This window comes from Rhinichthys klamathensis, unplaced genomic scaffold (genome assembly GCF_029890125.1).
Source record: "Rhinichthys klamathensis goyatoka isolate OS25496 unplaced genomic scaffold, OSU_Roscu_1.1 h1tg000001l_1, whole genome shotgun sequence".
Taxonomy (NCBI): domain Eukaryota; kingdom Metazoa; phylum Chordata; class Actinopteri; order Cypriniformes; family Leuciscidae; genus Rhinichthys; species Rhinichthys klamathensis.
The window spans coordinates 137,431-165,000 of NW_026606555.1; the positions used below are offsets into that span (position 1 = coordinate 137,431).

A 27,570-nucleotide genomic window follows, 5' to 3' on the forward strand; every position below is an offset into this window, starting at 1 on the left:
ACACATTTTAAGGTTCTGGTGAAAACATGAATCTGTGAACTAAACAAAACAAATGTTCTTCAGTATAATATCATAACAAGGTGTGATGTCTCTAAGGCCACTGTGGGTGCTCGTCTGACGCATCATTGACATCAAACGCTCCAATCAAGACTAGTTCAGGCCGGCGTCCCTTCAGTGTGTGTTTGTGTGTGTGTGAGAATGTGTTTGTGTGAGAGAGAGTGAGAGTGTGTGTGTGTCTTTCTAAACCTCACAGAGAGTGTGCGATACGTTTCGCTGGTTTGTACGTCAGTGAAGGTCTGTGTCTGCGCGCGTGTGTGTGTGTGTTTTACGTTGGGATGGTTGTGTGTCACCCAGGTCAGTGTGCGGTTCCTCCGCCGGACAGGTTGAGCTCCTGCAGGATCTTCGCTCGAGTGTTTTCTTGTGCTAACAGTGTCTTTATGGCCTGTACCTGTGTCCGCCCACGCTCTCCTTCCTGATCCATCCTGCGCTGAGTGCACACACACCCTACGGCACAACACACACACACACATCATCATCATGTGGCACACACAGATCAACAGGCATGTTGGTAACGCAGGTCATGAGTCTGGCTTTGGATTGGGCTGCTGGTCTGCAGGTCACACTGAGCAGTTCACTGTGATTGTCGATGTGAAGATGTCAAAGCAACACTGGTTCAGACTCCTGATGCACTCTGGGAAGGATCCGACACACACGAAGCGTGAGAGACGAGGTGAACAGGAGAGGGAAGACAGGGGAATCAGTGTGTGTTTGAGTCCGGTGTGCATCGGGACACTCGGCTCCGCTTCACTAGTGTTCACACACTCGCTGTCTGCTGACTCCAGCTTCTCTACAGACTCCCTGTGTGCTGCGGTTCGACACCGCGTGTGGCGGTGTGGTCAGGGGTCAGGGGTCAGGGGTCGCGGGGTCATTTGGTGCTGTTGAGTGTGCCGGCGGACCCTGGCGGACCCTGGTCTTTCGGCGCGGAGCCGTTCTGCTGGGTTTCCTCCATGTACTGTTGCACAGCTCGCGAGACGGCGTCTTCAACCAGCCGCTTACTCAAACTCACTAACTCCTCATCGTCCGCCTTCTTAACACCTACACACACACACACAGAGAGAGAGCGGTCAGTGAACGCTGACCCGCGCGCACACACACACAGATCAGTCTTAAGGCCCGTTCACACCAGCGAACAATAACTTTAACTATAACTATATTTGCGTCCACACCAACGAACGATAACTATAAAAATAACTATAACGATAACTTTATTAGCGTCCACACCAACAAGCGATAACTATAAAGATAATTTGAACGATAAATATATTTCGTACACACCAACGAACAATAACTATAAAATATAACTATAACGATAACTTGATTTGCGTTCACACCAATGAACGATAACTATAAAACATAACTATAACAATAACTTTATTTAGTGTCCACACCAACAAACGATAACGTCTGTTTTTTCGTTGCGATTTCAAAGTGTGTACGACGTCATTGAACATGTTTTTGCTGTTCTAGTTGCGTTTACAGGCTTTAACCAGCAGATGTCCTCAGCATGATGTGAAGCTAGTGTAATCGATCTAATAATCTAATATATAGTCAATAGCTTGTTTTCATATGACGTCACGCCACTGCGTTGCCATGGCGCGAAATGCAAATAGAGGGCAGGAAGTGATTTGCTGTATTTAGAAAGCTCTATAACAAACTCAAAATGCCTATGTTTTGCGTCGTTTATGATTACTTAAAGGAGCTGTATGTAAGATTGTGGCCAAAACCGGTACTGCAATCACTTTCAAATTACTGTAGAGCGGTGTATCCCCTCCCCCTCCCCCCTGACTCGAGGTTGCCAGATCGGCTGCATTTTTTTATCCGACACGTGTGTAGCTGCAGCTGTGGTCACTAGAGCAGACCTGGCAACCCGGATGGCGCAACACTACTGACTTCGTGATTGGTAGATAGGTGGAGGGAGGAGCATCAGACCAAAACACAACATGACAACATCAACATCAGTTGAGGGCTGCAACTTCACTTTTTAAATGACAATATCCTGGCCGGACTACTGTTGTCAGTGATATAAGTATTTGAAATGAACATGATTTCTCAATGTCTAGTGACATATCAGGGCCATTTTATGATTAATTCAAATAAATTTCATACAGCTCCTTTAAATCGATCAAACCACGAGGAGTTTTTATCGTGTACCAAAAGTTGTTGTTCATAAGGGGGAAAATGCAAGAAACTGACCGAAAAACTCTGGAAAAACGGCTTGCAAACCTACGTCTGCGGTCGGGAGGAGCCGAATGGGAAAATGGCCGTGTGTGCAGTGATCACTTCGTCAAAGGTGAGTTAATACAACTTAAGTGGCTGTGTTTGTGTAACGTGTAACGTTTACGAACTTTGTAAAGTCAAAGTATGTGTGTAAGACGAGGTAGTTGCTGATATCTACCGCCTCGATGGCACGAAAATCTTTCAATTCAGTTGAAAATCGCTCCTCTTCATAACGTAAGGATCACGTCCAACATAGGTTTGATTTTTTGTTTATATCTTTCTCTTGTATAGCGTGTAAAGTAGTACAGTACTGAGTTTCCTCCATCTCGTCCATTGCGCTCTTCACTCCCTGCTCTCCATCTGAATTTCGCGCGTCATCATAATCACGTGACTGAAACCCAGCTATATAGTGGAATAAAAACACACCTAGTCTTTTCCACCGCCACTTCGGAGGAAGCACGACGATGTTGTGGAAGCGAGCGCTGGATACCTGAGGTAAAACTGCTGTTAATTCAGAGGGTGTGAACGATTGTTTTCCATGTCCATCTTCTTGAGAAGGGGCTTGACTTGTCTAACAGTGCTGGATTGTTCTGGACCGCTGCGATTAACTTCTCCACAATGTCGCCTGCCATTTTAAATGCGCGAGCCCTTAAATTAGAATGGATTCTGATTGGCTGTTAGTGTTTTATCGTTCAACAGCTGGGAAAAAATCGCTCTGAAAGTGATGATATCGTTGATATCGATGACCCAATGATATCGTTTCTCTATATCGTTATCGTTACAGCTGTGGTGTGAACTCTGCTATTCTTTAATATTGAGAACGATTTTTAGCACTATATCTTTATCGTTATCTTTATCGTTATCGTCCTTGGTGTGAACGGGCCTTTACTCAGTGACTGTCGGTCAGACGCAAGGTCAGGGTTACAGCTGCTAATGACTCTTTTTCTCAGATATTTTAGATTCATAGAAACAGGAATATCAATGTAGGGATGCACAGATATAGACATTTTGACTAATACAATAACCAATAATTATTCAACTGATATGTTCACTACCGTTTGGGGTGGGTGAGTTTTATAATGTATCTTCAAGTAGTTCAAGCATTTATTTGATCAAAAATACAGGAACATTTTTGAAATATTATTCCAATTTAAAATATCTGTGAATATACAGTAAAGTGTAATTTATTACTGTGATTAAAGCTGAGTTTCCAGCATCATTACTTCAGTCTTCAGTGTCACATGATCCTTCAGAAATGAGGATCTAATGCTCAAGAAACATTTAGATTTGATCAATGTTGAAAACAGTTCATATTTTTGTGGAAACCATTATACATTTTATTTTGCAGGATTTTTTTGATGAATACAATTTTTGATAAGAACAGCATTTATTTGATATTGAAATCTTTAGTAACATTACAAATATATTTACTGTCAATTTTGATCAATTTTTAAGTGTCCTTGATGAATAAAAGTATTAATTTCTTTAAAAAATACAATGCTGACCCCAAACTGGTGGTGAACAGTAGCTTTTTAAAACAGTATTCATAAAAAAACCAAAATTGTCATAGTTTGCGGTTTGAAATAGATAGAATAACCCCTCATTTTATCAAATTATTCTACAATTATTTGTATGTGACTGTTCATAACTGATATGATAAAACTAAGTGTCTGTTACACTGAAACTACAATCGATAATTCCACATGAATGTTTGTTGTGCTTTTTATAGTACTTCTGTTAGCTGGCACAGAAATATAATTCACAGTTTGAAATGAATAAAACAATCCCTGATAATATTCTCTGCTTCCATTCCAGCACATCAGCTGAGAAGTTACAATGCTGATTTGCGCACCCATATATCGTGCATCCCTAAAGTAATGGAAAACGAACACAGTGGGGGTGAATCTGCGTCTAGTGCCCTCAGTAGTAGGGTAGTGAGGGGTTGAAGTACACTACACAGAGACAGTGAAGGAGGAGCACGTACTTGTCCGTTCAGCACGCTGCCTGCTTTGCAGAAGATCTGCAAGATAAACAACACATTTAGCAACCTGAAGTGATCTCACCACAACCACAGCAGCATCAGAAACCATCACAATCACACAGATGGTCTGTGATGAAGCATGACGAGATCCCACTGATTCGCCTTAGCGCGTCTGCTCAATCACGGCTGATTAATACTCCGGAGATCATGCTTTGTAGATTTATGAACAATTAGGACAGCTTTGATTCCAGGGCTGCATGTCATGATTGTGTCAAAAATGACATTGCTGATTATTTCCCTTGATACTGTAATTATCATGAATAATGTTGAATATGCACAATACATTACACCACTCCTTGCTGATTCGAATGTCATTGGAAAAAACACATTGTCTATACAGTGTATCTCATTCAATAGTAAATCCCAAATCATTTTAAAGCCCCCCCCCACCCCACCCCACCATTATGCTTTTTCAGATATACCTGTCATGCAGTGTGTAATACAGCTGTTTGTGAATGTAAAAGGTCTGCAAAGTTTCACAGATCAAAGTGCAAAAAAAAAAGTTAGCTGTGTCTCAATTCAGAGGCTGCATCCTTCAAAGGTTGATTGCGTCACCGCGTCCCAGCCTTCGTTTTCCGGGCAATGAAGGATACAACTCATGGATCCTTCACAGCCTATAGCCTATCCCAAGATTCATTGCACGTGGGTGACAATAGGATTTTTTTGATAGAAAACACCAGATTACACTTTTAAATGTAGGTATAATGTTTCAACTTACTCGAATATTGATCAATACAAATGTACCAAAAAAAACAACCTTTAGAGCGGTTCAAATGTTGACATATCTTACCAAGATCCGATTGTATATAGTTTATACTCTTTATTATGTACATAAATGGAACATGGTGAACATATTTACAGATTGTGAACCCTGTTTGTAACTAAAAAAAAGTCCAGGGAAAACGTTACCCCGGATCATCAACGGTAGCTGTCACAGTTGCTAGGCGACAAGTGCTAGACCAGGGGTCTCAAACTCAACTTAACTGGGGGCCGCTGGAGGTAGAGTCTGGGTCAGGCTGGGCCGCATCAAGTATTCCACAAAAAATAGTATTCAAGTATTCCAAAAAAGGAGCACAACTGATCCAATCTTCTCAATATTTATTATTAACGTTTCTTCTGAACTGTTCCTCTGAATTTGAACATTCCTTTCTGTACATGATTGGTTCTTCATGAGCTGTCCTTCTGACAGTTGAAGTTCATTTTACAAACTTTCTTTGTCTATAACACATATTTGTGATATTTATATTTGCTTATGTCCTTTTTATTTTCTTTACACAACACATTAATGATATTGAATGTTTTTTTTTGGAAGGCACATTTCCTTTTATTATACTTAGAAAAACAATTATTGCTTTTGAAATACAAATATTTGCAGTCATGTCTGCCCGTCTTATTGAATTCTTTCTACACATGTATAGTGTCTCAGGCAAATGACTGACTTTGCACAAATCAAAGCAAACCGTCTTATCAACCTGTTGGACACATATTACAAGCTCAAAATGATTATTCTCACATTGTTTTAGAGCAGGGTCTCTCTCCAACACGTCGCTCGCGAGCTACCAATAGCTCGTGGCCTGATTGCTGTTAGCTCGACAAGGGGCCGTTCACATATCGCGTTCACATATTTTGCGCGCTCAAGTTCGTTATTTCAAATGGAGGCGCGCGGCAAGCGCGCGCCGCTCATTATTGAAGCGACGCGCTCATTTTTTCCAGGCGCAGTATGTTTGTACTTCGTGGCTGTCATTGACAACTATTGACAACAAACTCACCGTAAGCTGTCACGAGACTATCTATGGTAGCCCATAAGGGATAATTATTTATTTATTTATTTTTAACGCGGCACACGCAACGACGGGCCGCACTAACATTAAACTTTAATGTCAAGTAGGGGGCCACAAAATATCACCCCGCGGGCCGCAAATGGCCCGCGGGCCGCGAGTTTGAGACCACTGTGCTAGACTGTCCCATTTAAAAACGCTCAGTCCAACCTTTGTGGATGCAGCCTCTGAATTGGGATGCAGCTATTGTCTCCCAAAAGAAAGAAGAGATTCTGAACTGCCTGAATGGGTTACTGTTTGTATTTCTGTGTATCAAGTGCTGAGGAAAAGCTGAAATTCAGATTTGCTAAAGGGCGTTTGGTTTCAGACCAATCACAAGAGACTGGGCCATCTGACCAATCAGAGCAGAGTAGACCAATCACAACAGACTGGGCCATCTGACCAATCAGAGCAGAGTAGACCAATCACAACAGACTGGGCCATCTGACCAATCAGAGCAGAGTAGACCAATCACAACAGACTGGGCCATCTGACCAATCAGATCAGAGTAGACCAATCACAACAGACTGGGCCATCTGACCAATCAGAGCAGTGTAGACCAATCACAACAGACTGGACCATCTGACCAATCAGAGCAGAGTAGACCAATCACAACAGACTGGACCATCTGACCAATCAGAGCAGAGTAGACCAATCACAACAGACTGGGCCATCTGACCAATCAGAGCAGAGTAGACCAATCACAACAGACTGGGCCATCTGACCAATCAGAGCAGAGGAGACCAATCACAACAGACTGGACCATCTGACCAATCAGAGCAGAGTAGACCAATCACAACAGACTGGGCCATCTGACCAATCAGATCAGAGTAAACCAATCACAACAGACTGGGCCATCTGACCAATCAGAGCAGAGTAGACCAATCACAACAGACTGGGCCATCTGACCAATCAGAGCAGTGTAGACCAATCACAACAGACTGGACCATCTGACCAATCAGAGCAGAGTAGACCAATCACAACAGACTGGGCCATCTGACCAATCAGAGCAGAGGAGACCAATCACAACAGACTGGACCATCTGACCAATCAGAGCAGAGTAGACCAATCACAACAGACTGGGCCATCTGACCAATCAGATCAGAGTAAACCAATCACAACAGACTGGGCCATCTGACCAATCAGAGCAGAGTAGACCAATCACAACAGACTGGGCCATCTGACCAATCAGAGCAGAGGAGACCAATCACAACAGACTGGACCATCTGACCAATCAGAGCAGAGTAGACCAATCACAACAGACTGGACCATCTGACCAATCAGAGCAGAGTAGACCAATCACAACAGACTGGGTCATCTGACCAATCATAGCAGAGGAGACCAATCACAACAGACTGGACCATCTGACCAATCAGAGCAGAGTAGACCAATCACAACAGACTGGGCCATCTGACCAATCAGAGCAGAGTAGACCAATCACAACAGACTGGACCATCTGACCAGTCAGAGCAGAGCAGACCAATCACAACAGACTGGGTCATCTGACCAATCAGAGCAGAGGAGACCAATCACAACAGACTGGGTCATCTGACCAGTCAGAGCAGAGCAGACCAATCACAACAGACTGGGTCATCTGACCAATCAGAGCAGAGGAGACCAATCACAACAGACTGGGTAGCATACTGTTCAGAGTAGGCACTACATTTGAATTAGAATTTACTTCACAACTGTTAAAAGTATCTTCTATATACATATAGTATGAATGTGGGCACCATTAATGAAACTCGGACATGCTTCATCCGTCATGTTGCCACTGTCACATGACCTACCAGCGTCAGTTGTTTCACTGTCAATCACAAATCCTCTCCTGTGGCCTTGTGGGATAGTAAAGTGTCCATCAAATGCACACTCCAGGATCTCAGTGGAAGCAGTGTGTGACCCGGGGACTTTCACCTGCTGTTTTCTGAATACTGTATTGGGACGAACTACTCTGTTGGCGTATGGTTTTCACCCACTATTTAGTAGACAGGTATTCGATTTCGGACGCTGCTCAAACGTTCGAAACAAACTGTTTCAGACACTGTGAGAAAAGAGCTGATGCTGCAGTGGATATTATGAGAAAATCAAAGTGTTTTTGACTGTGGATGCATATAAACCTGTTGAAGGAGAAAACAAAACATAATTGGGAGCCTTTAAAATCGCACAATAGAGGCACATTAAAATGTAGAGGACACCTTTCAGAAGCACTTTATTCTTGTGTCAGTGTGAACAGGAGTGTAAGATCTGCTCCGTCTCACTCATGAGCAGCAGACACACTCAAGGCCTCTGGTTCTCCACGGTCACTCGACTAACGCAAACACACAACACTGACACAACATGAGCAGATCTAAAGTAATGCTGTGATCAACACTTCATGATGAAAAGCATCATAGTTTTGATTAGTTACTTGTTTGCGCAGCCCAATTTGATTCCGTGATTGATTTGATACTCATGTCAAAACACTGTCATGTGAGTCTGCAACTGACACAATAACTGACTGGTGTTCAGTTAATCATCGAGTCAGTCCAAAACACAACAACAGTCTCTCTGTTCATCTACTGCCACACAGAACAACTTAACACTGACTTTCCTCTCAAATCTTCCTGTATTCAGTCACAGTAAAACATTGATCACTGAACACCCACAGAAACAAACACTGATTGACATCTTCACGTTTATAAAACGCATGTACAAACTAATCCTACGTCAAAAGTGAGGAACAAATCAGGATTTATAAAGGCCAAAGCTGGCATGAAAATGTCCTTGTGCCTTCTGTGCTCATCTATACTGGTAATTCGCCTTTGGCTAAGCCCCGCCCCCCTTGGTTACTGTTGCTACGTCCGACAAACAAACTTCATATGGGCTCTGGTATCAACATGGCTTATGCTGTGACAGCTCTTCCTGCTGACATTTTATCAAACTTTCATAAAGCAGCAAATAAAGTGTCCTATAGAAGTAGGCAAAAGCGGCTGCAATATCCGTTCGAAGGCTATATTCACGACATACAGGTGAAACGCAAGGAACAACAAGGCATCCAAATAGAGACAAAAGCAAACCGGTCACAGTCAAAAAATGAGCCACCGCATATCCTACTAATGGAGACGGAGGCTGGGACTAACAATATCAAGGAGCAACACTGTTCATGCGAAGCTGGGTAGGTTTCTATTCACTTCTATAATCGTTATTACAAAGCAAACGGACTACGCGAGTATAACGCTGTATTTATTAGCAGCGTGTGCTAGACGACACTTATCAGGATTTGACTTCGGTTTGGGAAGGGAAAAAAACGCACCCCCCTCCAACCTCTCTGGGAAACGCGTATCTGTGTTACAAATGCCCCAGGCACAATGTTTAACCATATATTTGATAAAACTACGACGGTAATAGCCTGCCGAGACCAAAAATATGAGACGCCTGTGTTAAAGTCAATGGAGCGCTGTGAAAAAGTGTCGGACCTCTGTGGGAGCTCGTTCTTGGCTGCGCTGTGATTGGTCAATCTACATTCTAGGGTGTGGCTTAGCCAAAGGCGAATTGAAATAATCCAACACTGTTTATTACAATGCAAAGATGGAATCATATAAATATTCGGAAACTTTTGTACATTCACCTTTAGGATCATTCTACGCGGTCACCGTGATTTTGCCAAGTAAGACATGGTCCTGGATCCACATTCCTGTCCCAAAATGTAGTCCTTACCCAATCTCTACCCCTAAACCTAACCCTACCCATAACTTTTCCCTAAAATCAGAGGGTAATGATAGGTGAATAACACTGATGTTTAAGTACTTCACCCTGGTTCTAAGCCTAAACTTGACATAAACTGTAAACGTGTCCCTCAAATCTGATTGGTTGATTGGAAAGTTGATCCAGGATCAACAAAGATATTGATCCAGGAACATGTGGTACTTGGTGAAATCACGTTCACCCATTCGACGCACGTCTTTATAAATGAGGCCACAGATCTCACAACGAAACAGAGATGATCCAGTCATGTCAACTTGAGAAACTTTTCCTACTACACTGCCAAAAATGAATAGACTGGGTAAACCCAGCCTGATCTGGCGGCGATTTGATTTTGCGATTTTGAAACCTGTTCATTCTTTCACCCTGCTTCCGTTACAATTTTGCGGGGACCAATCACAAACTGGCTTATCCACCTGGCGCGCTATTGGCAGGTTTAATCCAATCCAATTCCTTTTAACCTCTCGACGATGCTCAATGGCTTCTTTTGGATTTGATTGCTTGAAGGACTATCCAATTGCGTACAGAGTCATTTGAACCATGCCCATTGATCACGCCTGTAGAAAATACAGAGCAGACTCCTCAGACTTATGTTCAATCTTAAAAGATTGATGATAGATGGTGATAGCCAACTAAAAAATTACTTCAGAGATATACTCTTTAAAGACAATTCTTAATCTCTAACACACCTTCATGTTTCAAAGGCTCATGCATGCGGTGACATAACTGCAAAATGATATGTTGATATTAATGATATTATGTTGGTTGTTGTATGTATCACAGAAGTTCAGAAACTAAATGTCCGGTGAGTGGCGTAAAAAGGTTAATGTTCGCGTTAGAAAATAACGTACCATCTACAATAATCCCTTATTACACGGCTCTGGGGAATACTTGATTCTGATTGGTTAATCGCGCCATCCAGCGGTGTGTTATTCCCAGATAAACACAGGCTCACCAGTGTTAATTTCGTTGACGAAAATAACGACGAAAATTATTCGTCAACGACATTTTTTCACAGACGAAAACGAGACGATAACTAAATAAAACCTAGTTTTGAATGACAAAGACTATGACGAAAATCTATTGACATTTTCGTCAACGAATAAAAACTAGACGAAAATGTTAGATAGTGACGATTTGGGAAGCGATCCGTCAGAACTGATGTCCTGCGTGTGTGGTAGATGCGCACATTTGTAGGCTACTGTAACGTGATCTACCCCGCGGTCATAAAACGTTAAAAAATGTGAACGTCTGGGAGAATGAGTAGAGCAGACATATAGATCTCTGAATAAGAGTGACGATGCAAAAAAGAGCTCTATTCGGTGCGGTTTTCTGTGCGCACACACCTAACCCGAAGCGTGCAGTCATGCACAATACACCTACAGCGCGCGAGTAGGCTACTGAATTGAGCTCTCTTTCGTGTCTGAATGGAGAAATACACAACAGTATGTCTAAATGTCCTTTTTGGAGAGTATTCATGTAAACTATGCTGGTTATGTCTTAAACTGTGAGTGTGTCGGATGTGCATCAGTGCAATTGTATCCGCATGTCATTGGACATGATCCGACGTCTTAAAGTGACAGTGGCAATAAACCTAATGCGGTCCGTGTCCTTAATTTTGATCAAGCAACAAAAGAAAAAGAGAAAAGCATTCACTGTTTGTTAATAGCTTTAATAAGGATTAATTATATTTAATTCATACAAATAAATATGTCTGCTTGAAAGAATAAAGAATGATGTGTAAGTAGTTATAAGTAATGAATATATCATTCATTGTAAAGAAGACTGTGTTGTACTTTAGGAAAAGTGGTTTTATTTCATTTTAAGATATTTTTTAAGTAACAGCAGTTAAATCTGTATCTGTATTGCATGTTCAAACTTAAAAATCATTCATATTAATAGGTTAATAGATGTTTTCTCCGGGAGTATATGGGTTTGGAAATTTTAGAGAAATTCTAAATTAACGCATTACAATTGAACTAAACCCATTATATTGTAGTCGACTAAATCTACTGTAGATTTAGTCGACTAAAATGTTATTGTATTTCGTCGACTAAAACTAGACTAAAACTAAAACAATTCAGATGACTAAAATATGACTAAAACTAAATCAAAATTTGCTGACAAAATTAACACTGAGGCTCACTCGGGTCCCTGAAGTCAGCAGAGATTTCTTGCTAGACGTTTTTGCGTCGTGGAAGTTTTGCGTTTGGTGAGCTAATAAAATATTAAAACTCAATATCAATATTTTGTGTACAGTTATCTAATGATGCCAACATGGACTCGCTCTCTCTTGTTTCATACAAACGCAGCTGCCGCTATTTTGTGACTATTGTTTTGTACACTGTTGGATTATAGGATATTAAACAGGTACGATTTTAAAACAGTTTAATCTGAAATCAATATCTCTTATCTCCATAATTATTTATTGGCGAAATGCAGTGTAATAAGTGTTATGACTGTATACCGTATCCCTTAAATGTCCGTCTAGTTTGAACTCTCCGTGGAAGCTTTGCGTTTAAAGAGATAATAAAATATTTAGACTCAGATCAATATTTTGTCTAATTATATACTTGTGGCAAGTAGGCGTGTAATAAGCGGGATACTGTACATCCAGCCGATTGTTCTCTCAGAATAAAACACTCTCTCAGAGTATTTTACTTAACTTACCCAATAGTGTTAAATGTGAGATAAAAGCTCATTTACTGAAGCAACATGCCATTTCAGCTCGTTTCTAGAAGCCTTTGAGCTCTTTCATCCCGACTGGTGTTTGACAGACTCGTTCACATCACGAGAATACTTACACATACTGCTGTACCAGCTGAGTTTACTACAGCAGAAAACACACACATATGATTAACATATGATGAAAATGTCAAAATGTTTTAGTTCATAAATCATGCACTTTGATAAAAGTGTGTTGAGCTCATGAGCGTGAAAAATAAGTTTTTAATTATTGATAATCTGCCCCTGTAATCATAATTTGTGTGAAAAGGAATATATGAGTGTTTTACTGCCATTAGTGTTTATTGCAGTGATGTATTTGGTGTTTTGTAAAACCATAAGCGGAGCCATGTTTTTCCACTGAGCTCGTGTTCAGAGGTTTATCTAGTCTAAAGATCCAAGCATCCCTGATCACAGGGATACGAGGCGTTCCAGGCGGAGCGGATGGCATTTCCTCAGGAAGCTTCATCTCCTGTCTGCTGATCTGGGAGAGGTTCAGATCAACCTGAGCTTTACTGGAGGACGTCTGTTTGTCTTCGCCCACTTCAGTGAGCAAAGCGCCAGCTGCTATTTCCAGAACTCCTCTTCAGAGAAACGCTGCTGGAGTGCGGCCAGAGTCTCTCACAACCGGCACACAAATACAATACAACAACCAACATGCCACATCACAGCCTTGGCTTTTTGCAGCTTACATTTTTAATGTCCAAATGAGTTTAATTTGCCATCTTTATAGAGTTAAGAGCTGCTGACTTGATATAATGCTCAAGAATCTAACCAACCAACCAAAGACGGTTTACATGGTGGGAAGCTACAAGGGTCATGGGGTCGGTGTAGAGCCGGTGTGTTTGGTTCTCCTGTGCGAGAGTGAAATGTTTCCAGAATGGCACCGGCTAAAAAAGGTAAAGGTGCAATGCAGCTCCAGGCGCGACGCAAGTGTGTTTTGCTAGTTTCAGCCCGACGCAGTTTTCATTTTCACGTCCTGCGCCTTGTTATTTAAATAGCAAATGTATTTGCGCCCATCTGTGGCCCATGGGCTGCTGGTCTGAGAGCGAGTGTGTTCAGGCGCATTGATAGTGTGTTGCTCTTTTGAGGAACTGAAATAGACTGAGCCATTGACCAACTGAAACCTGGTCTAAAGTCAATAGCGCAATATTTTTTTTGTTAAAGAGCGCGTTAGTAGTGTGCGCCTATAGGCGGGTCCACAACGCGCGTACACTCTGCTTATTACACACACACACACACACACACACACACTCTGCTTATTACACACGCAGGGACGCGCAGCACCACACAAACATGCCAAATATAAAAATAAAAGGATTATAAATGTAAAAGATTATTTTTGTGTACATAAAGATATGGTGAAATCCAGCTTGTCCCTTAGATGGTCTGTTTGCTTTAACCTCACACACACACACACACACACACACACACAGCTTTAACCTCACACACACACACACACGGGAGAAGATCTGTTTACTCGCTAGAGAAGCGTTCAGTTTTTCCGCTTGCAAATCCCATCATGTAAATAGCGAATCCGCCATGGACGAGCACAACTGGCTTTTAAAGGGAATGGGAGATGAGACTCTGATTGGTTTCTTGCACGTTACGCCCAAAACACACCCATTACTCATTAAGAGAATAGAGACGACCCTTTTAGACCATGCGCCGGGACCCCCGATCATTTTCCCGTTGTTAAACTAGCAAAAGTGGATTCGGACACGCATTAAGTGCACTTGTGCCATGAGCTTTACACCTTAAAATAGGGCCCCAGGAGTCAATCTGCTTGCCTATTAGAGCCTCTTGTACTGGAGTAAAGCTGGTGTTCATTCAGCAAACTCATCTTGATCTTGGTGTGAACAGACATTAGGCCTCATTTACACTGCATGGGTTAAGTGACCCAATTCCCATTTTTCCTCCCATGTGGCACAGATCGAATATGACCCGCGAACGAGCAAGCAGGAAAAAAGCACATGGATTCTGATATTCTCAGATCGGTTTCAGGCCTCATTCATAAGTGGAAATAAATTGGATATGAATCGGATATGTGCATTTGCGCCTGCCATGTAATTGGACAGATCAGATATTCCCGTCAATTATGAGAGTCGTACGTCATTGAAAAAAGAGACTTTTGGAAACATTTCGCAGTACGTACAGATATTTTATAACAATTTAAACATCTCTAGTTGACTAACAGAGTATTAATATTGTTATCAGTCCCGTTGTAGAGACTCTCTATTCGTTTCAGTGAAATCATACAATAAAATGCACACAAACATGTCTTGATGTATAATCTGATGAACACATTTGGTTTTAATGAGGAAAAAACCTATACGAGGGCAGATTCGAACCCAGAACCTCTGACATGCTGAACAGAAGTTCTACCCCGAGACCGTAGCTCACTTTAATAGCGGATCTGTGTACATAATCACTGTCTTGAAGAATTTATTTGAAGTAAATTAGATATAAGGATGAAATTATTGTCCCATGTCAATAAATTAAACTCAATGTACTATTGAAATGGATTTCTTGATATCATAATGTTATTTTTTTCAACGGTTACGCCTTGTAACCGTTGCATTTCCCAGTGAGATCAGGTTGTTATTAACGCAGTTTCTCATTTACCACTGACATTCAGCAAATACCCAGTTATGTCCTTTAAAGGTACAATATGTAAGAATTTTGTAATAAAATATCCAAAAATCACTTGCACAGTGTGATATATTTCCTGCAGTTGTGTACTTACGATATCCCAAAAGTCTACAAAGATTTTTTATTCCAGAGAAATTCCCTTTTTAAACAAGTGGCCGCCCCGGAAAAAAATGTCGCCTGTCAATGACGCAATATCCACGCTATCCTCGGTTCCCGCTCGTACTGCCATAGCCATGACGTAACCATGGCGACAGACGTGGACAACTGCGTAGTGCGTAACGTTTAGCGGCACGCGGTTCTTGTTTCTTTCAAACATAGACCATGGCAAGCAGACTTTGGGACAAACAAGGAAAATATAAAACGAGGATCAACATCAGCGTGGCGTTTTTGAGATGCGGAGAGCTAGCGTCCGCGGCTAACTTGGACTCACCAGAGCTTCATGAGTCACGACTTCAGCTTTATTAGACAGGTGAGCAAATGTACAAACAAATCAATGTTATATAACGTTAGCTCAACATGATGAAATGTTACAATATGGTCAGTATGTTATTCTAATGTTGATCTAGCTTACGGCTAGTTTCGTATAGCAAACGAACTAACACGTAGTTTAACATTATAACTTTCAACAGACATTTAAATGCCGTTTAGTGTGATAGTGTAACGTTAGACCGAGTGAAGCAGCGCTGCGTTACCTCACAAGTTTAATTCGTCTAATAAACTGACCTGTGTGAGTAATCCAGCACTCGCGGGTAGTTCGGGAGAATTAAATGTCCTTATTCCTTTATATCCGCGGGACTCGAGTGTGATATCTGTCTCTTTAGCAATCGCGACCTGCTTCATACCACTGTAATGTTAAAAAACATGTTTGCACTCATCCATAAACATTATTAGATCCATCAGCTTGACAGCAAGTCCCATCATTCAGCTCATCACTGCGTCATCAACCTACGCCTGTGTTATTGTTGGAAACTGCGCCCTCTTGTGGTGAAAAAATCTACATATTGTGCCTTTAAACAAGTCTTTGGACATATTTAATATTTAATCGCATGAATAGTGTTGGTTAGAGTGTTTACTTCCTTTGTATGTTTTCAACCATTTCTTTATTTGTGAAAAATACTATAACAGAGTCAAATAGTTGTCATTTAAAGTTTAAATTAGTTTCTTTTTCAGGTTTACTTTTTCATCAAGTTCAAATTATGTCTGTAATATTATTTCATGTCAAGTCCGATTTATTTATATAGAGCTTTACGCAATGCAGATTTATTTTTAGCAGCTTCAGGTTTTGTTTGTTTGTGTGAACAAGCCTTAAATCTGGACACAGATCTTTGTTGGTGATTCATCCTGCTTTTTAGCTTTGTCTTATTTCTGAAAGTTTGGCAAATCAGCCACAGCTCGAAATAAAACCCAACAGAAATGTGAATCATACACAGTCGTGTCCAGCATTCATATGGCGAGCCGCTGAGAGCGAACAGCACACACACACACACACACTCACACAACCCTGTGCGTTTGGCAGCTCTTATCTCTGCGTATGTGTGTGTGTGTTTGTGAGTGTGTGTGTGTTTGTGAGTATGTCTGTGTGATGGGTAGGTTTAGGAGTCGGGTTAGTGTGTGTGTGTGTGTGTGTGTGTGTGTGTGTGTGTGTGTGTGTGTTGGGTAGGTTTATGAGTCGGGTTAGTGTGTGTGAGTGTGTGTGTGTGTGTGTGTGTGTGTGTGTGTTGAGTAGGTTTAGGGGTCGGGTTAGTGTGTGTGAGTGTGTCTGTGTGTGTGTGTGTGTGTGATGAGTAGGTTTAGGGGAAGGTTAGTGTAAGAGGAGAGAATATACAGTTTGTACAGTATAAAAACTATTATGTCTATGTGTGTGTGTGTGTGAGTGAGTGTGTGTCTCTGGAGAAGAACCGCACAACGTAATCAAATCTGACCTTACAGAGAAGAACTAAAGAACTCAAGGCTGCAGTTTCTGCTCTGATGGATCACTGTCCTTCAGTTCATCTCTCTCACACACACACACACGCACACGCGCACACCCATCGACCTCCATACACACACTCACACGTCTTTAGCAGAACCACATCAGATGATGCTCAGCTCTCTCCAGGACCTCAGACAGCGCTGTGTCAGTGTGTGTGAACGTGTGTGTGTGTGTGTGTGTGTGTGTGTGTGTGAACGTGTATTATTTATTAGCATCCCACTGCTTTAGCACAAGCCTCTCTCTCTGAGAGCATCACACACACGCTGGGCTCTCGCTGTGACCCGTCAGCCTCATGAACACACTGTATTCCTGAGATCCTCTCTCGTGTGTGTGTGTGTGTGTGTGTTTCTGCTGCCTCGTCACGTGAGCTGTAAGTAGGGCACGGCTTTAGTGTACACATGTGCACTCGTCTCCTCAGCTGAGCAGAGATGGATTACGCTCCCTCCACTAGTGCTGAAATAACATGGAAGTATGAGCAGTTTTCAAGTGCACATGGGCATCCATAACCCAGAAGCAGCCAGCGCTCTTACACACACACACACACACACAGCGATGCCTCAAACGCTGAACTAACATGGACGCCAGACGCCCTTAAAGAAGCATCTTTAATAATCTCACAAACCTTCTTCCATCATAAAGAAAGATTCCATGCAACTCAAACGTTCCAATAAAGAACCTTGATTTTTAAGAGTGCAAACAAAATATATATGTATATTGTGAAGAATAAACGAATAATTACAACTAAATACAAAATGATTTTTCTTTTCTATCACATCGTATCACAACTAAATATTTGCGGCGTGAAAGTCAAGTGATTTCTATAAGCTTCTCTACATCACACATTTACAATGATTGAAATACAGCATGTAAAATTACAAGAATCTACACAATACCTTATATTGTGACATGATATATTGTTACATCCCTATATCGCAACAATCTGTATTGTGTATATTTCACCCAAAATAAGAATTACTGTGTGAGAAAAAAGTCAAGTTTTGAGAGTTTTAGTGTCTGTACTACATTAAACTGCTATATATATAATGCTGAATATAATGTATAATAATGCAGTGGGGGAATATCTGTGTGTCCTGATAATGCCAAACGTCAGTAGCAGTAAAAGTGTCCTACATTATATTAAATATATCTAGTCAGTGACAGAGTGCAAGAAATAACTCAGTGTTTTCATCTCCAGAATCATGAATATTGTTATTCTGGTGTCTCTATTGTCCTGTGCTTTGGGTTTCAGCTCTGAGTCCAAGCCTGTTCATTTACACACACTATGTAATACCAATCTAGCATTTTTAATCAACAGTAGATGTTTTGTTAACCTTTTATCATTTGTCTCGGAGTATCGCAGTAATATGGTGTTGTGAGTTGGTGATGTGTATCGAATCGTGTCATGAGGGTCTCGCTACACCCCTCCACCTCATCATAACTCACTACAGACTTGCAGATGCATCATATGATATGATCTATAATAGATCAGTGTTTCACATCGAGACGCCCCTTCCAGCGGCACAACCCGGTGACTCGTGAATCATCTACGGTCATGAAAACACACATTGTTTGCCGATGCACAGTTTTCCACACACTTCTCCTCACACACTTGAGCCGAAGCTTCATTTCTCTGACGGATTGACAGCGGACTTTCACAGTACAACAACAACAGCATCCATCCGGAGAAACACCCCGACCCTCAGCCTAAATCCAGACCTAGTGGTGGTGACACATTATGTCATCTGACTGGTGTTCGAGTGGGTTTGGTGACACACACCCCGAGCACATGAGCTGTGTAACACACACACACTCCCACCTGAAGATCCCGATCAGAGCAGAGTCCTCTGATGACCAACATGCTTCACACACACACACACACACACACACACACCTGAAGATCCCGATCAGAGCAGAGTCCTCTGATGACCAACATGCTTCACACACACACACACACACACACACACACACACCTGAAGATCCCGATCAGAGCAGAGTCCTCTGATGACCAACATGCTTCACACACACACACACACACAAACACACACACCTGAAGATCCCGATCAGAGCAGAGTCCTCTGATGACCAACATGCTTCACACACACACACACACACACACACACACACACACACACACACACACACACACACACACACACACACACACACACACACCTGAAGATCCCGATCAGTGCAGAGTCCTCTGATGACCAACATGCTTCTCACACACACACACACACACCTGAAGATCCCGATCAGTGCAGAGTCCTCTGATGACTAACATGCTTCACACACACACACACACACACACACACAAACACACACACCTGAAGATCCCGATCAGTGCAGAGTCCTCTGATGACTAACATGCTTCACACACACACACACACACACACACACACACACACACACACACACACACACACACACACACACACACACACCTGAAGATCCCGATCAGAGCAGAGTCCTCTGATGACCAACATGCTTCACACACACACACACACACAAACACACACACCTGAAGATCCCGATCAGAGCAGAGTCCTCTGATGACCAACATGCTTCACACACACACACACACACACACACACACACCTGAAGATCCCGATCAGTGCAGAGTCCTCTGATGACTAACATGCTTCACACACACACACACACACACACACACACCTGAAGATCCCGATCAGAGCAGAGTCCTCTGATGACCAACATGCTTCACACACACACACACACACACACAAACACACACACCTGAAGATCCCGATCAGTGCAGAGTCCTCTGATGACCAACATGCTTCACACACACACACACACACACACACACACACACACACACACACACCTGAAGATCCCGATCAGTGCAGAGTCCTCTGATGACCAACATGCTTCACACACACACACACACACACACACACACACACACACACACACACACCTGAAGATCCCGATCAGTGCAGAGTCCTCTGATGACTAACATGCTTCACACACACACACACACACACACACACACCTGAAGATCCCGATCAGTGCAGAGTCCTCTGATGACTAACATGCTTCACACACACACACACACACACACACACACACCTGAAGATCCCGATCAGTGCAGAGTCCTCTGATGACCAACATGCTTCACACACACACACACACACACACACACACACACCTGAAGATCCCGATCAGTGCAGAGTCCTCTGATGACCAACATGCTTCACACACACACACCTCAGTGCAGAGTCCTCTGATGACTAACATGCTTCACAGCCTCACACACACACACACACACACACACATGCACTGCAGAGAGACACGGTCTGCATGAAAGACAGGAGCGCTCCTCGCGGACACACGGCATTCTGGGTCCCGTCTGCGGGAAGAAACACGGGAACACCGGACACTTACTGAGCTTGTCCTGCGGTCGGGAGAGCGGGAAGCAGCACAACTGCCCCATGATCCTCTGCGATCCGTGTTCACGAGCAGGAGCGCGGAGACCCAGCCATGCTGAGAGAGAGGGAGAGAGCGTGTGGCTGTCTCTCGCTGCGCTGAGATTATGCAAGTGTGTGTGTGTGTGTGTGTGTGTGCGGAGGGGGCTGGTGGGAGATTGGACGACTGTAGCTCCGCCTCCATCCTCATCATGCCAGCCTGAATAATTGCTCTGGAACGGACAGAGGCTTATTGCTATGTGTGTGTGTGCTTGTGTTTGTGTGTGTGTGTGCTTAGTGAACTAGAACAGACCTTTAAACATGCATCTGGCTGCTGCTCACACACCCAGAATCCAGGGCAAGAGATTTCTGCACAAATAAACACAGCAGTGTGTGTGTGTGTGTGTGTTTGGCCTCGCTTCATTAAATCAGAATTTAATCTGACATCAAATGCTCTGACAATTAAATTACTCATATTACATTTGACAGTGACTATAAGCCATTACATTACTAATTAGACTACGACACAAAATAGCAACTAATTGGGTTTTACGATTCATTAACAATACTGGTACTTTCAACAAAGAGCCTGTGAGAGTCATCTGGAGCAAAGATCAGCTACAGGACACACACACACACACACACACACACGTCTGGTTTACTATCTTTGTGAGGACTCTCCATAGACGTAATGGTTTTTTATACTGTAAAAACTGTATATTTGATCCCCTTACACTAACCTTACCCCTAAACCTACCCATCACGGGAAACATTCTGGATTTTTACATTTAAAAAAACTCATTCTGTATGATTTATAAGCGTGTTTACCCATGAGGTCCTCAATTTAGGCCCACAGTGACACGAGTCCCCATGAGTCTGTGTGCATTCAGGTTTAAGTCCCCACCGGGATAGAAAAACATGTACACACACACACACACACACACACACACACACACACACACACACTCAGGGGCGTCGGACTGGGGGTAAAACCAGTACTGATTACCAGGGCCATAAGGGGAGAGAGGGCCCTTGAAAAGTCTGGAATATATTTTATTTGGAACATGGGGGCCCATCAGGACTGCCTATACATAGGGCCCGGGATCTTGTGCTACACACACACACACACACACGGACACACACACACGGACACACACAGCTTTGTTTTTGTGATATATGAGGACATTCCATAGGCGTAATGATTTTTATACTGGACAAACTGTATATTCTATCCCCCTACACTGCCCCTATCCCTAAACCTACCCATCACAGGAGACATGCTGCATTTTTACATTTAAAAAAAAACATTGTTTTTTATGTTTTTTAAGCTATTTGAAATATGAGGACTCATGCAATGTCCTCATATATCACGTGTAAGTTGTAATACCAGTGTAATATGCATGTCATTATACACATTTGTGTCCTCATATATCACAAAAACAAACACACACACACGGACACACACACACGGACACAGACACACGGACACAGACACACACACACACACACACACACTCACACTATCTCTCTCTCTCTTTTACACACACACACAGACACACACGTTTACTTGGCTAAAATCATCTAAATGGAGACGTTGGATAGACTTGTGTTGTTTTTACACACAGATACTCATACACTAGTTGTACAGTGTGAAGACTGAGGACTGAAATGACACACTTCAGCTCTACTCCACATGCAGCTGTTACTGGGATCGTTCACTTCAGCTCTACTCCACATGCAGCTGTTACTGGGATCGTTCACTTCAGCTCTACTCTACATGCAGCTGTTACTGGGATCGTTCACTTCAGCTCTACTCTACATGCAGCTGTTACTGGGATCGTTCACTTCAGCTCTACTCCACATGCAGCTGTTACTGGGATCGTTCACTTCAGCTCTACTCCACATGCAGCTGTTACTGGGATCGTTCACTTCAGCTCTACTCTACATGCAGCTGTTACTGGGATCGTTCACTTCAGCTCTACTCCACAGGCAGCTGTTACTGGGATCGTTCGCCCAGAATGATCCTCTGTCATCGCGAGGAACAGCAGAAGAGAGACGCCTCAGTGTTGTCACTCATATACAATGGAAGTCAATGGTGACCAAAACGGTTGGGCTGCCACTGAACTTCTAAACACTCCTGTGTCCCACGCGAGAGGCCAGCGGCTCGGGTCTGGAGGACATGAGGGCGGGCGAAGGAAGACGATGTTCTCGTGTGGGTGAACTGACCCTCGTTCTGTGAATGAGCCGTGAGGTCTCTCGAGTCCGGATCTGGTCTCCAGCTCTGTGCCGGTCACATCGATCCTCCAGTGCCCATCCGGCCTCTGAGAGCAGGCTCACACGCCTCGGACTCCTGCTGTCACTGACTAATGACACACATGTTACGCAATCTTACATAACGAGCACACAGGCCAAACTTTATGAAGCCGAAGTCCAAACCGAGAGCATTATGAGATCTGTTTATGATAGATCATCGAGTTGTTCTGCGTCTCACACTGTTAATGCAGTTTAGGGTTTTCTGTACATTTTGTTTGTGTTTTGGTTCAGTTTTAGAAAGTTTCTCTTTGTAATGAATACTAGGACTGTCACGATTATCACGATTAAATCGCATCCAAAATAAAAGTTTGTGTTTACATAATATGTGTGTGTACTGTAATTATTTAATTATTTTGTATATATAAATACACACATATGCATGTATCCATTTAAGAAATATTTGTTAACTGTATATATATACATATATATATATTTTATACACTTACCTAAAGCGTTATTAGGAACACCAGTTCAATTTCTCATTAATGCAATTATCTAATCAACCAATCACATGGCAGTTGCTTCAATGCATTTAGGGGTGTGGTCCTGGTCAAGACAATCTCCTAAACTCCAAACTGAATGTCAGAATGGGAAAGAAAGGTGATTTAAGCAATTTTGAGCGTGGCATGGTTGTTGGTCCCAGACGGGCCGGTCTGAGTATTTCACAATCTGCTCAGTTACTGGGATTTTCACGCACAACCATTTCTAGGGTTTACAAAGAATGGTGTGAAAGGGGAAAAACATCCAGTATGCGGCAGTCCTGTGGGCGAAAATGCCTTGTTGATGCTAGAGGTCAGAGGAGAATGGGCCGACTGATTCAAGCTGATAGAAGAGCAACTTTGACTGAAATAACCACTCGTTACAACCAAGGTATGCAGCAAAGCATTTGTGAAGCCACAACACGCACAACCTTGAGGCGGATGGGCTACAACAGCAGAAGACCCCACCAGGTACCACTCATCTCCACTACAAATAGGAAAAAGAGGCTACAATTTGCAAGAGCTCACCAAAATTGGACAGTTGAAGACTGGAAAAATGTTGCCTGGTCTGATGAGTCTCGATTTCTGTTGAGACATTCAGATGGTAGAGTCAGAATTTGGCGTAAACAGAATGAGAACATGGATCCATCATGCCTTGTTACCACTGTGCAGGCTGGTGGTGGTGGTGTAATGGTGTGGGGGATGTTTTCTTGGCACACTTTAGGCCCCTTAGTGCCAATTGGGCATCGTTTAAATGCCACGGCCTACCTGAGCATTGTTTCTGACCATGTCCATCCCTTTATGGCCACCATGTACCCATCCTCTGATGGCTACTTCCAGCAGGATAATGCACCATGTCACAAAGCTCGAATCATTTCAAATTGGTTTCTTGAACATGACAATGAGTTCACTGTACTAAAATGGCCCCCACAGTCACCAGATCTCAACCCAATAGAGCATCTTTGGGATGTGGTGGAACGGGAGCTTCGTGCCCTGGATGTGCATCCCACAAATCTCCATCAACTGCAAGATGCTATCCTATCAATATGGGCCAACATTTCTAAAGAATGCTTTCAGCACCTTGTTGAATCAATGCCACGTAGAATTAAGGCAGTTCTGAAGGCGAAAGGGGGTCAAACACAGTATTAGTATGGTGTTCCTAATAATCCTTTAGGTGAGTGTATATATAAAATAATTATACACAGTACACACACATATATTATGTAAACACAAAGTTTTATTTTGGATGGGATTAATCGTTGCCCAGCACTAATACTTCATAGCGCTTTATTACTGTTTTTTTTCCAGTCACATGTTGTAGTAATCATCATAAATTATCATCCGAAAGATTCAGCAGGGACTGGTTTATTGAGTTCAGAAAACACTGACGGACGGTCACACACTCGGTTTGCCATCTTTATGGTTTCAGCTTTAGCCTTTTGTCCTCACTGTATGATCCCTGACTGTGCAGACTCATGATGATCATGTGTGTTTACTGGACTGTTGCTCTGGTGGAGCTGAAATATATATATGCTAACCTGAAGACTGACGCACAGAGAGAGATATTTGAATCAATTTCTGATAGTCACATTTCCAAAGCAAGGCAAATTCAACAACAAATAGTCATGAGAACTAGTGTCTCTCTCTCTCTCTCACACACACACACACTTCAGTATTTTGCACGGCTCGACATTAACGCCGCTGTCCGGGACAAGTGGGTTTTTTGAAGGGGCGAGTGAGAGAGGATGGTAGCCTGATTAATGTCAATAACAAATAACTAGGGAATCAGTATACACGATAATTACTCTGATTCAATACACTCAGTGTAAGAGGCAATTGATAGTGGATATAATAATATATAATGTATAATGTACTGACGATTACAAGGTTGTTATTCACAGCACACAAGAAACTGGAGTTTTTATATTAATAACAAACAAAATGTTGAGTTTTTATATTAATAACATAGGATACTGTTAAGCAACCTCACACGACGAGTGCTGTTTTCCTGAATACCATCACGATTGATAATGTGACATTGATTTCATACAGCAGTTCAATAAACCGTTAAAATTAAGCCACTTATATTTTGGACCCAATATTGACTGTTTTTGTTCAGTTTCAGCAGTGAACCATAAGGCATCTCTCATCCGTGTTTTCATTACTGAATGATTCAGCGTTTTGAACGAATCGATTGAGTCAAAGTTTCAACGACTCATTCATAAACAACTGCCTCATTCTTTAATGAATCAGAATGAATCATTTGAATGAATGACTCAATGACTCACTCATTAAGACAATCACTTGACGTTGATTTTGTGGGAAAAGATAGAAATGTCTTTCAATAATTCATGCACTTTTCAAGTACCTTTTCATAAATATGGCTGTTCTCAAGGGTTTTCCAGGACTTCGTTTAAAAAAGTCAAGTACTTCGGGCACTTAAAGCACCATGTACGAACCCTGTAATCAGCACTATATTCAATCTGTCCATCAGGACTTCATTACCGCCCAACAATCAGCATAACAAAAGACCAAACTGATCAGCGCTCTAGCCATTATTACTCCACAATCACACGCCGCATATCGAGTCACTAACCCTGGATGTTCACACCACTGGCATCACTGCATGCAAACCAAAGGTCTCAGCCATTATTACAAGCCACGCACCATCAATCATCCCCATTATTAAGTAAATGTTGAAACAGTCATTGCTAATGCTTCACAGCTGTTCTGATAATCATGCCTCAAACTAGCACTGAATGCTGCGTTCATCTCTCTCTCTGATCTGTGCTTTAACAGACCCGCTGATCAATACTGGCCAGAGGCGTGTTCACATCATCTGACACACACACACACACACACACAGAGGCAGGCGTCTGCCTTCCACCGCTTTCATGAAGCCGGCTACAAACAGAGACGCACAAGTGACACTTACAACATCTGGACAGCATTAACCAGAGCTAACAGGGACTAAATATTTGCATGTTGCAACTTGATATTCAGAGTGTGAACTGAACAGCAAACTTAAACAGAGACGCACACGAGAAGCATTATGAAGACGCGTTTCATCTAAAACTATCAGAGATTTTGAAGACTACATGATCCTTCCAGAGAGATGCTGAATGGAGGAAGACTCAGGAGAGGTTGTGTGTTGGACACGCTGTGTACATGAAGGTGACTTGACTGGTTCTTGGGAACGCATGTCATCCAGGGATTAGAGCCGAGCTTATCCTAGATGAGCTGTGGTCAGACACTGTCATATATTAACCATGCTATCTGTGTGTGTGTGTGTGTGTGTGTGTGTGTGTAGCAGTGACAGCATGACTGGATTCAATCTCAAAGAAGATAAAACATCTAAGAAGCGACTGTTACAATAATACGGTCACCAGCTGTTACAACAGGACAATTTACTAAAACTAAATGTGTTAAATGGTGGATTTGAGGGCCGTATGAGCAAATATTTATATCACGGTATTTTTTTAACGGTATATGACGATTTTTTTTTTAAGCACGACTGTGTGTTAAGCACATTTTCTACTGATTGAGAGAGGAGATACTGCAGTAGATTGACTTAGACTGCCCTATTTTACTGTCAGGAGTGAATATTGTAGAAAAATCCCACACTAGTATTAATACAGGTTTGCAGTGTTTACAAAGAGCACCAGCAGGAGGCGCTGTAGGAGCGAGCAGATACAGTGGTTTCCCCGGTAACGGCTGTACACAAAGCAGTTTCCCCGGTAACGGCTGTACACAAAGCAGCGCACCGTTTATAAACGCTGCTTTATCAGGAAAAATAAAGAAAGATTAAATGAAAATAACCTCGAAACTTTTCTAAAGACCGTCAGTTCCCTTCTACATTCATATAAAAACACCCGCGCCGCGTTTTGACTTTGAAACGTGCAGTGCTCATGTTTATTCAACGATGTCAAAGCCTTTTGGAAAATCTATTTGTGGCGGGCAGTGCTGATATTGTGAACCAATGTGTGGGAAACACTGTAATATTTGAAAGCTATCAATTAACCTCTCCATGTTCACGTCACGCTCAGTAACACACACAGCTGTGTATCAGTGAACAGTGAAAAGACCCTCTCAAAAAGTGTCGCGCCGCTGTATTAAAACTAACTAGTAAAGT

At 42.4% G+C, this 27,570-nt stretch overlaps 1 protein-coding gene across 3 annotated transcripts in view; it reads right to left on the bottom strand.

The window, feature by feature from the left end:
• Nucleotides 1-202: 202 nt before the first annotated feature.
• Nucleotides 203-27,570, bottom strand: part of LOC130068901 (A-kinase anchor protein 7-like) — a 56,281-nt gene continuing 28,913 nt past the window's right edge. The window contains exons 8-9 of one of the 3 annotated variants that reach the window (XM_056246884.1): nucleotides 4,262-4,297; nucleotides 921-1,095 (exon numbers count right to left, since the gene is read on the bottom strand). In XM_056246884.1, coding sequence (XP_056102859.1) covers nucleotides 926-1,095; nucleotides 4,262-4,297 — 206 coding nt within the window. In that variant the 3' untranslated portion in view covers nucleotides 921-925. Of the gene's footprint in view, nucleotides 505-920; nucleotides 1,096-4,261; nucleotides 4,298-27,570 lie in introns of those variants that run through there. The other 2 variants (XM_056260582.1, XM_056254038.1) reach the window with 2 other exon arrangements.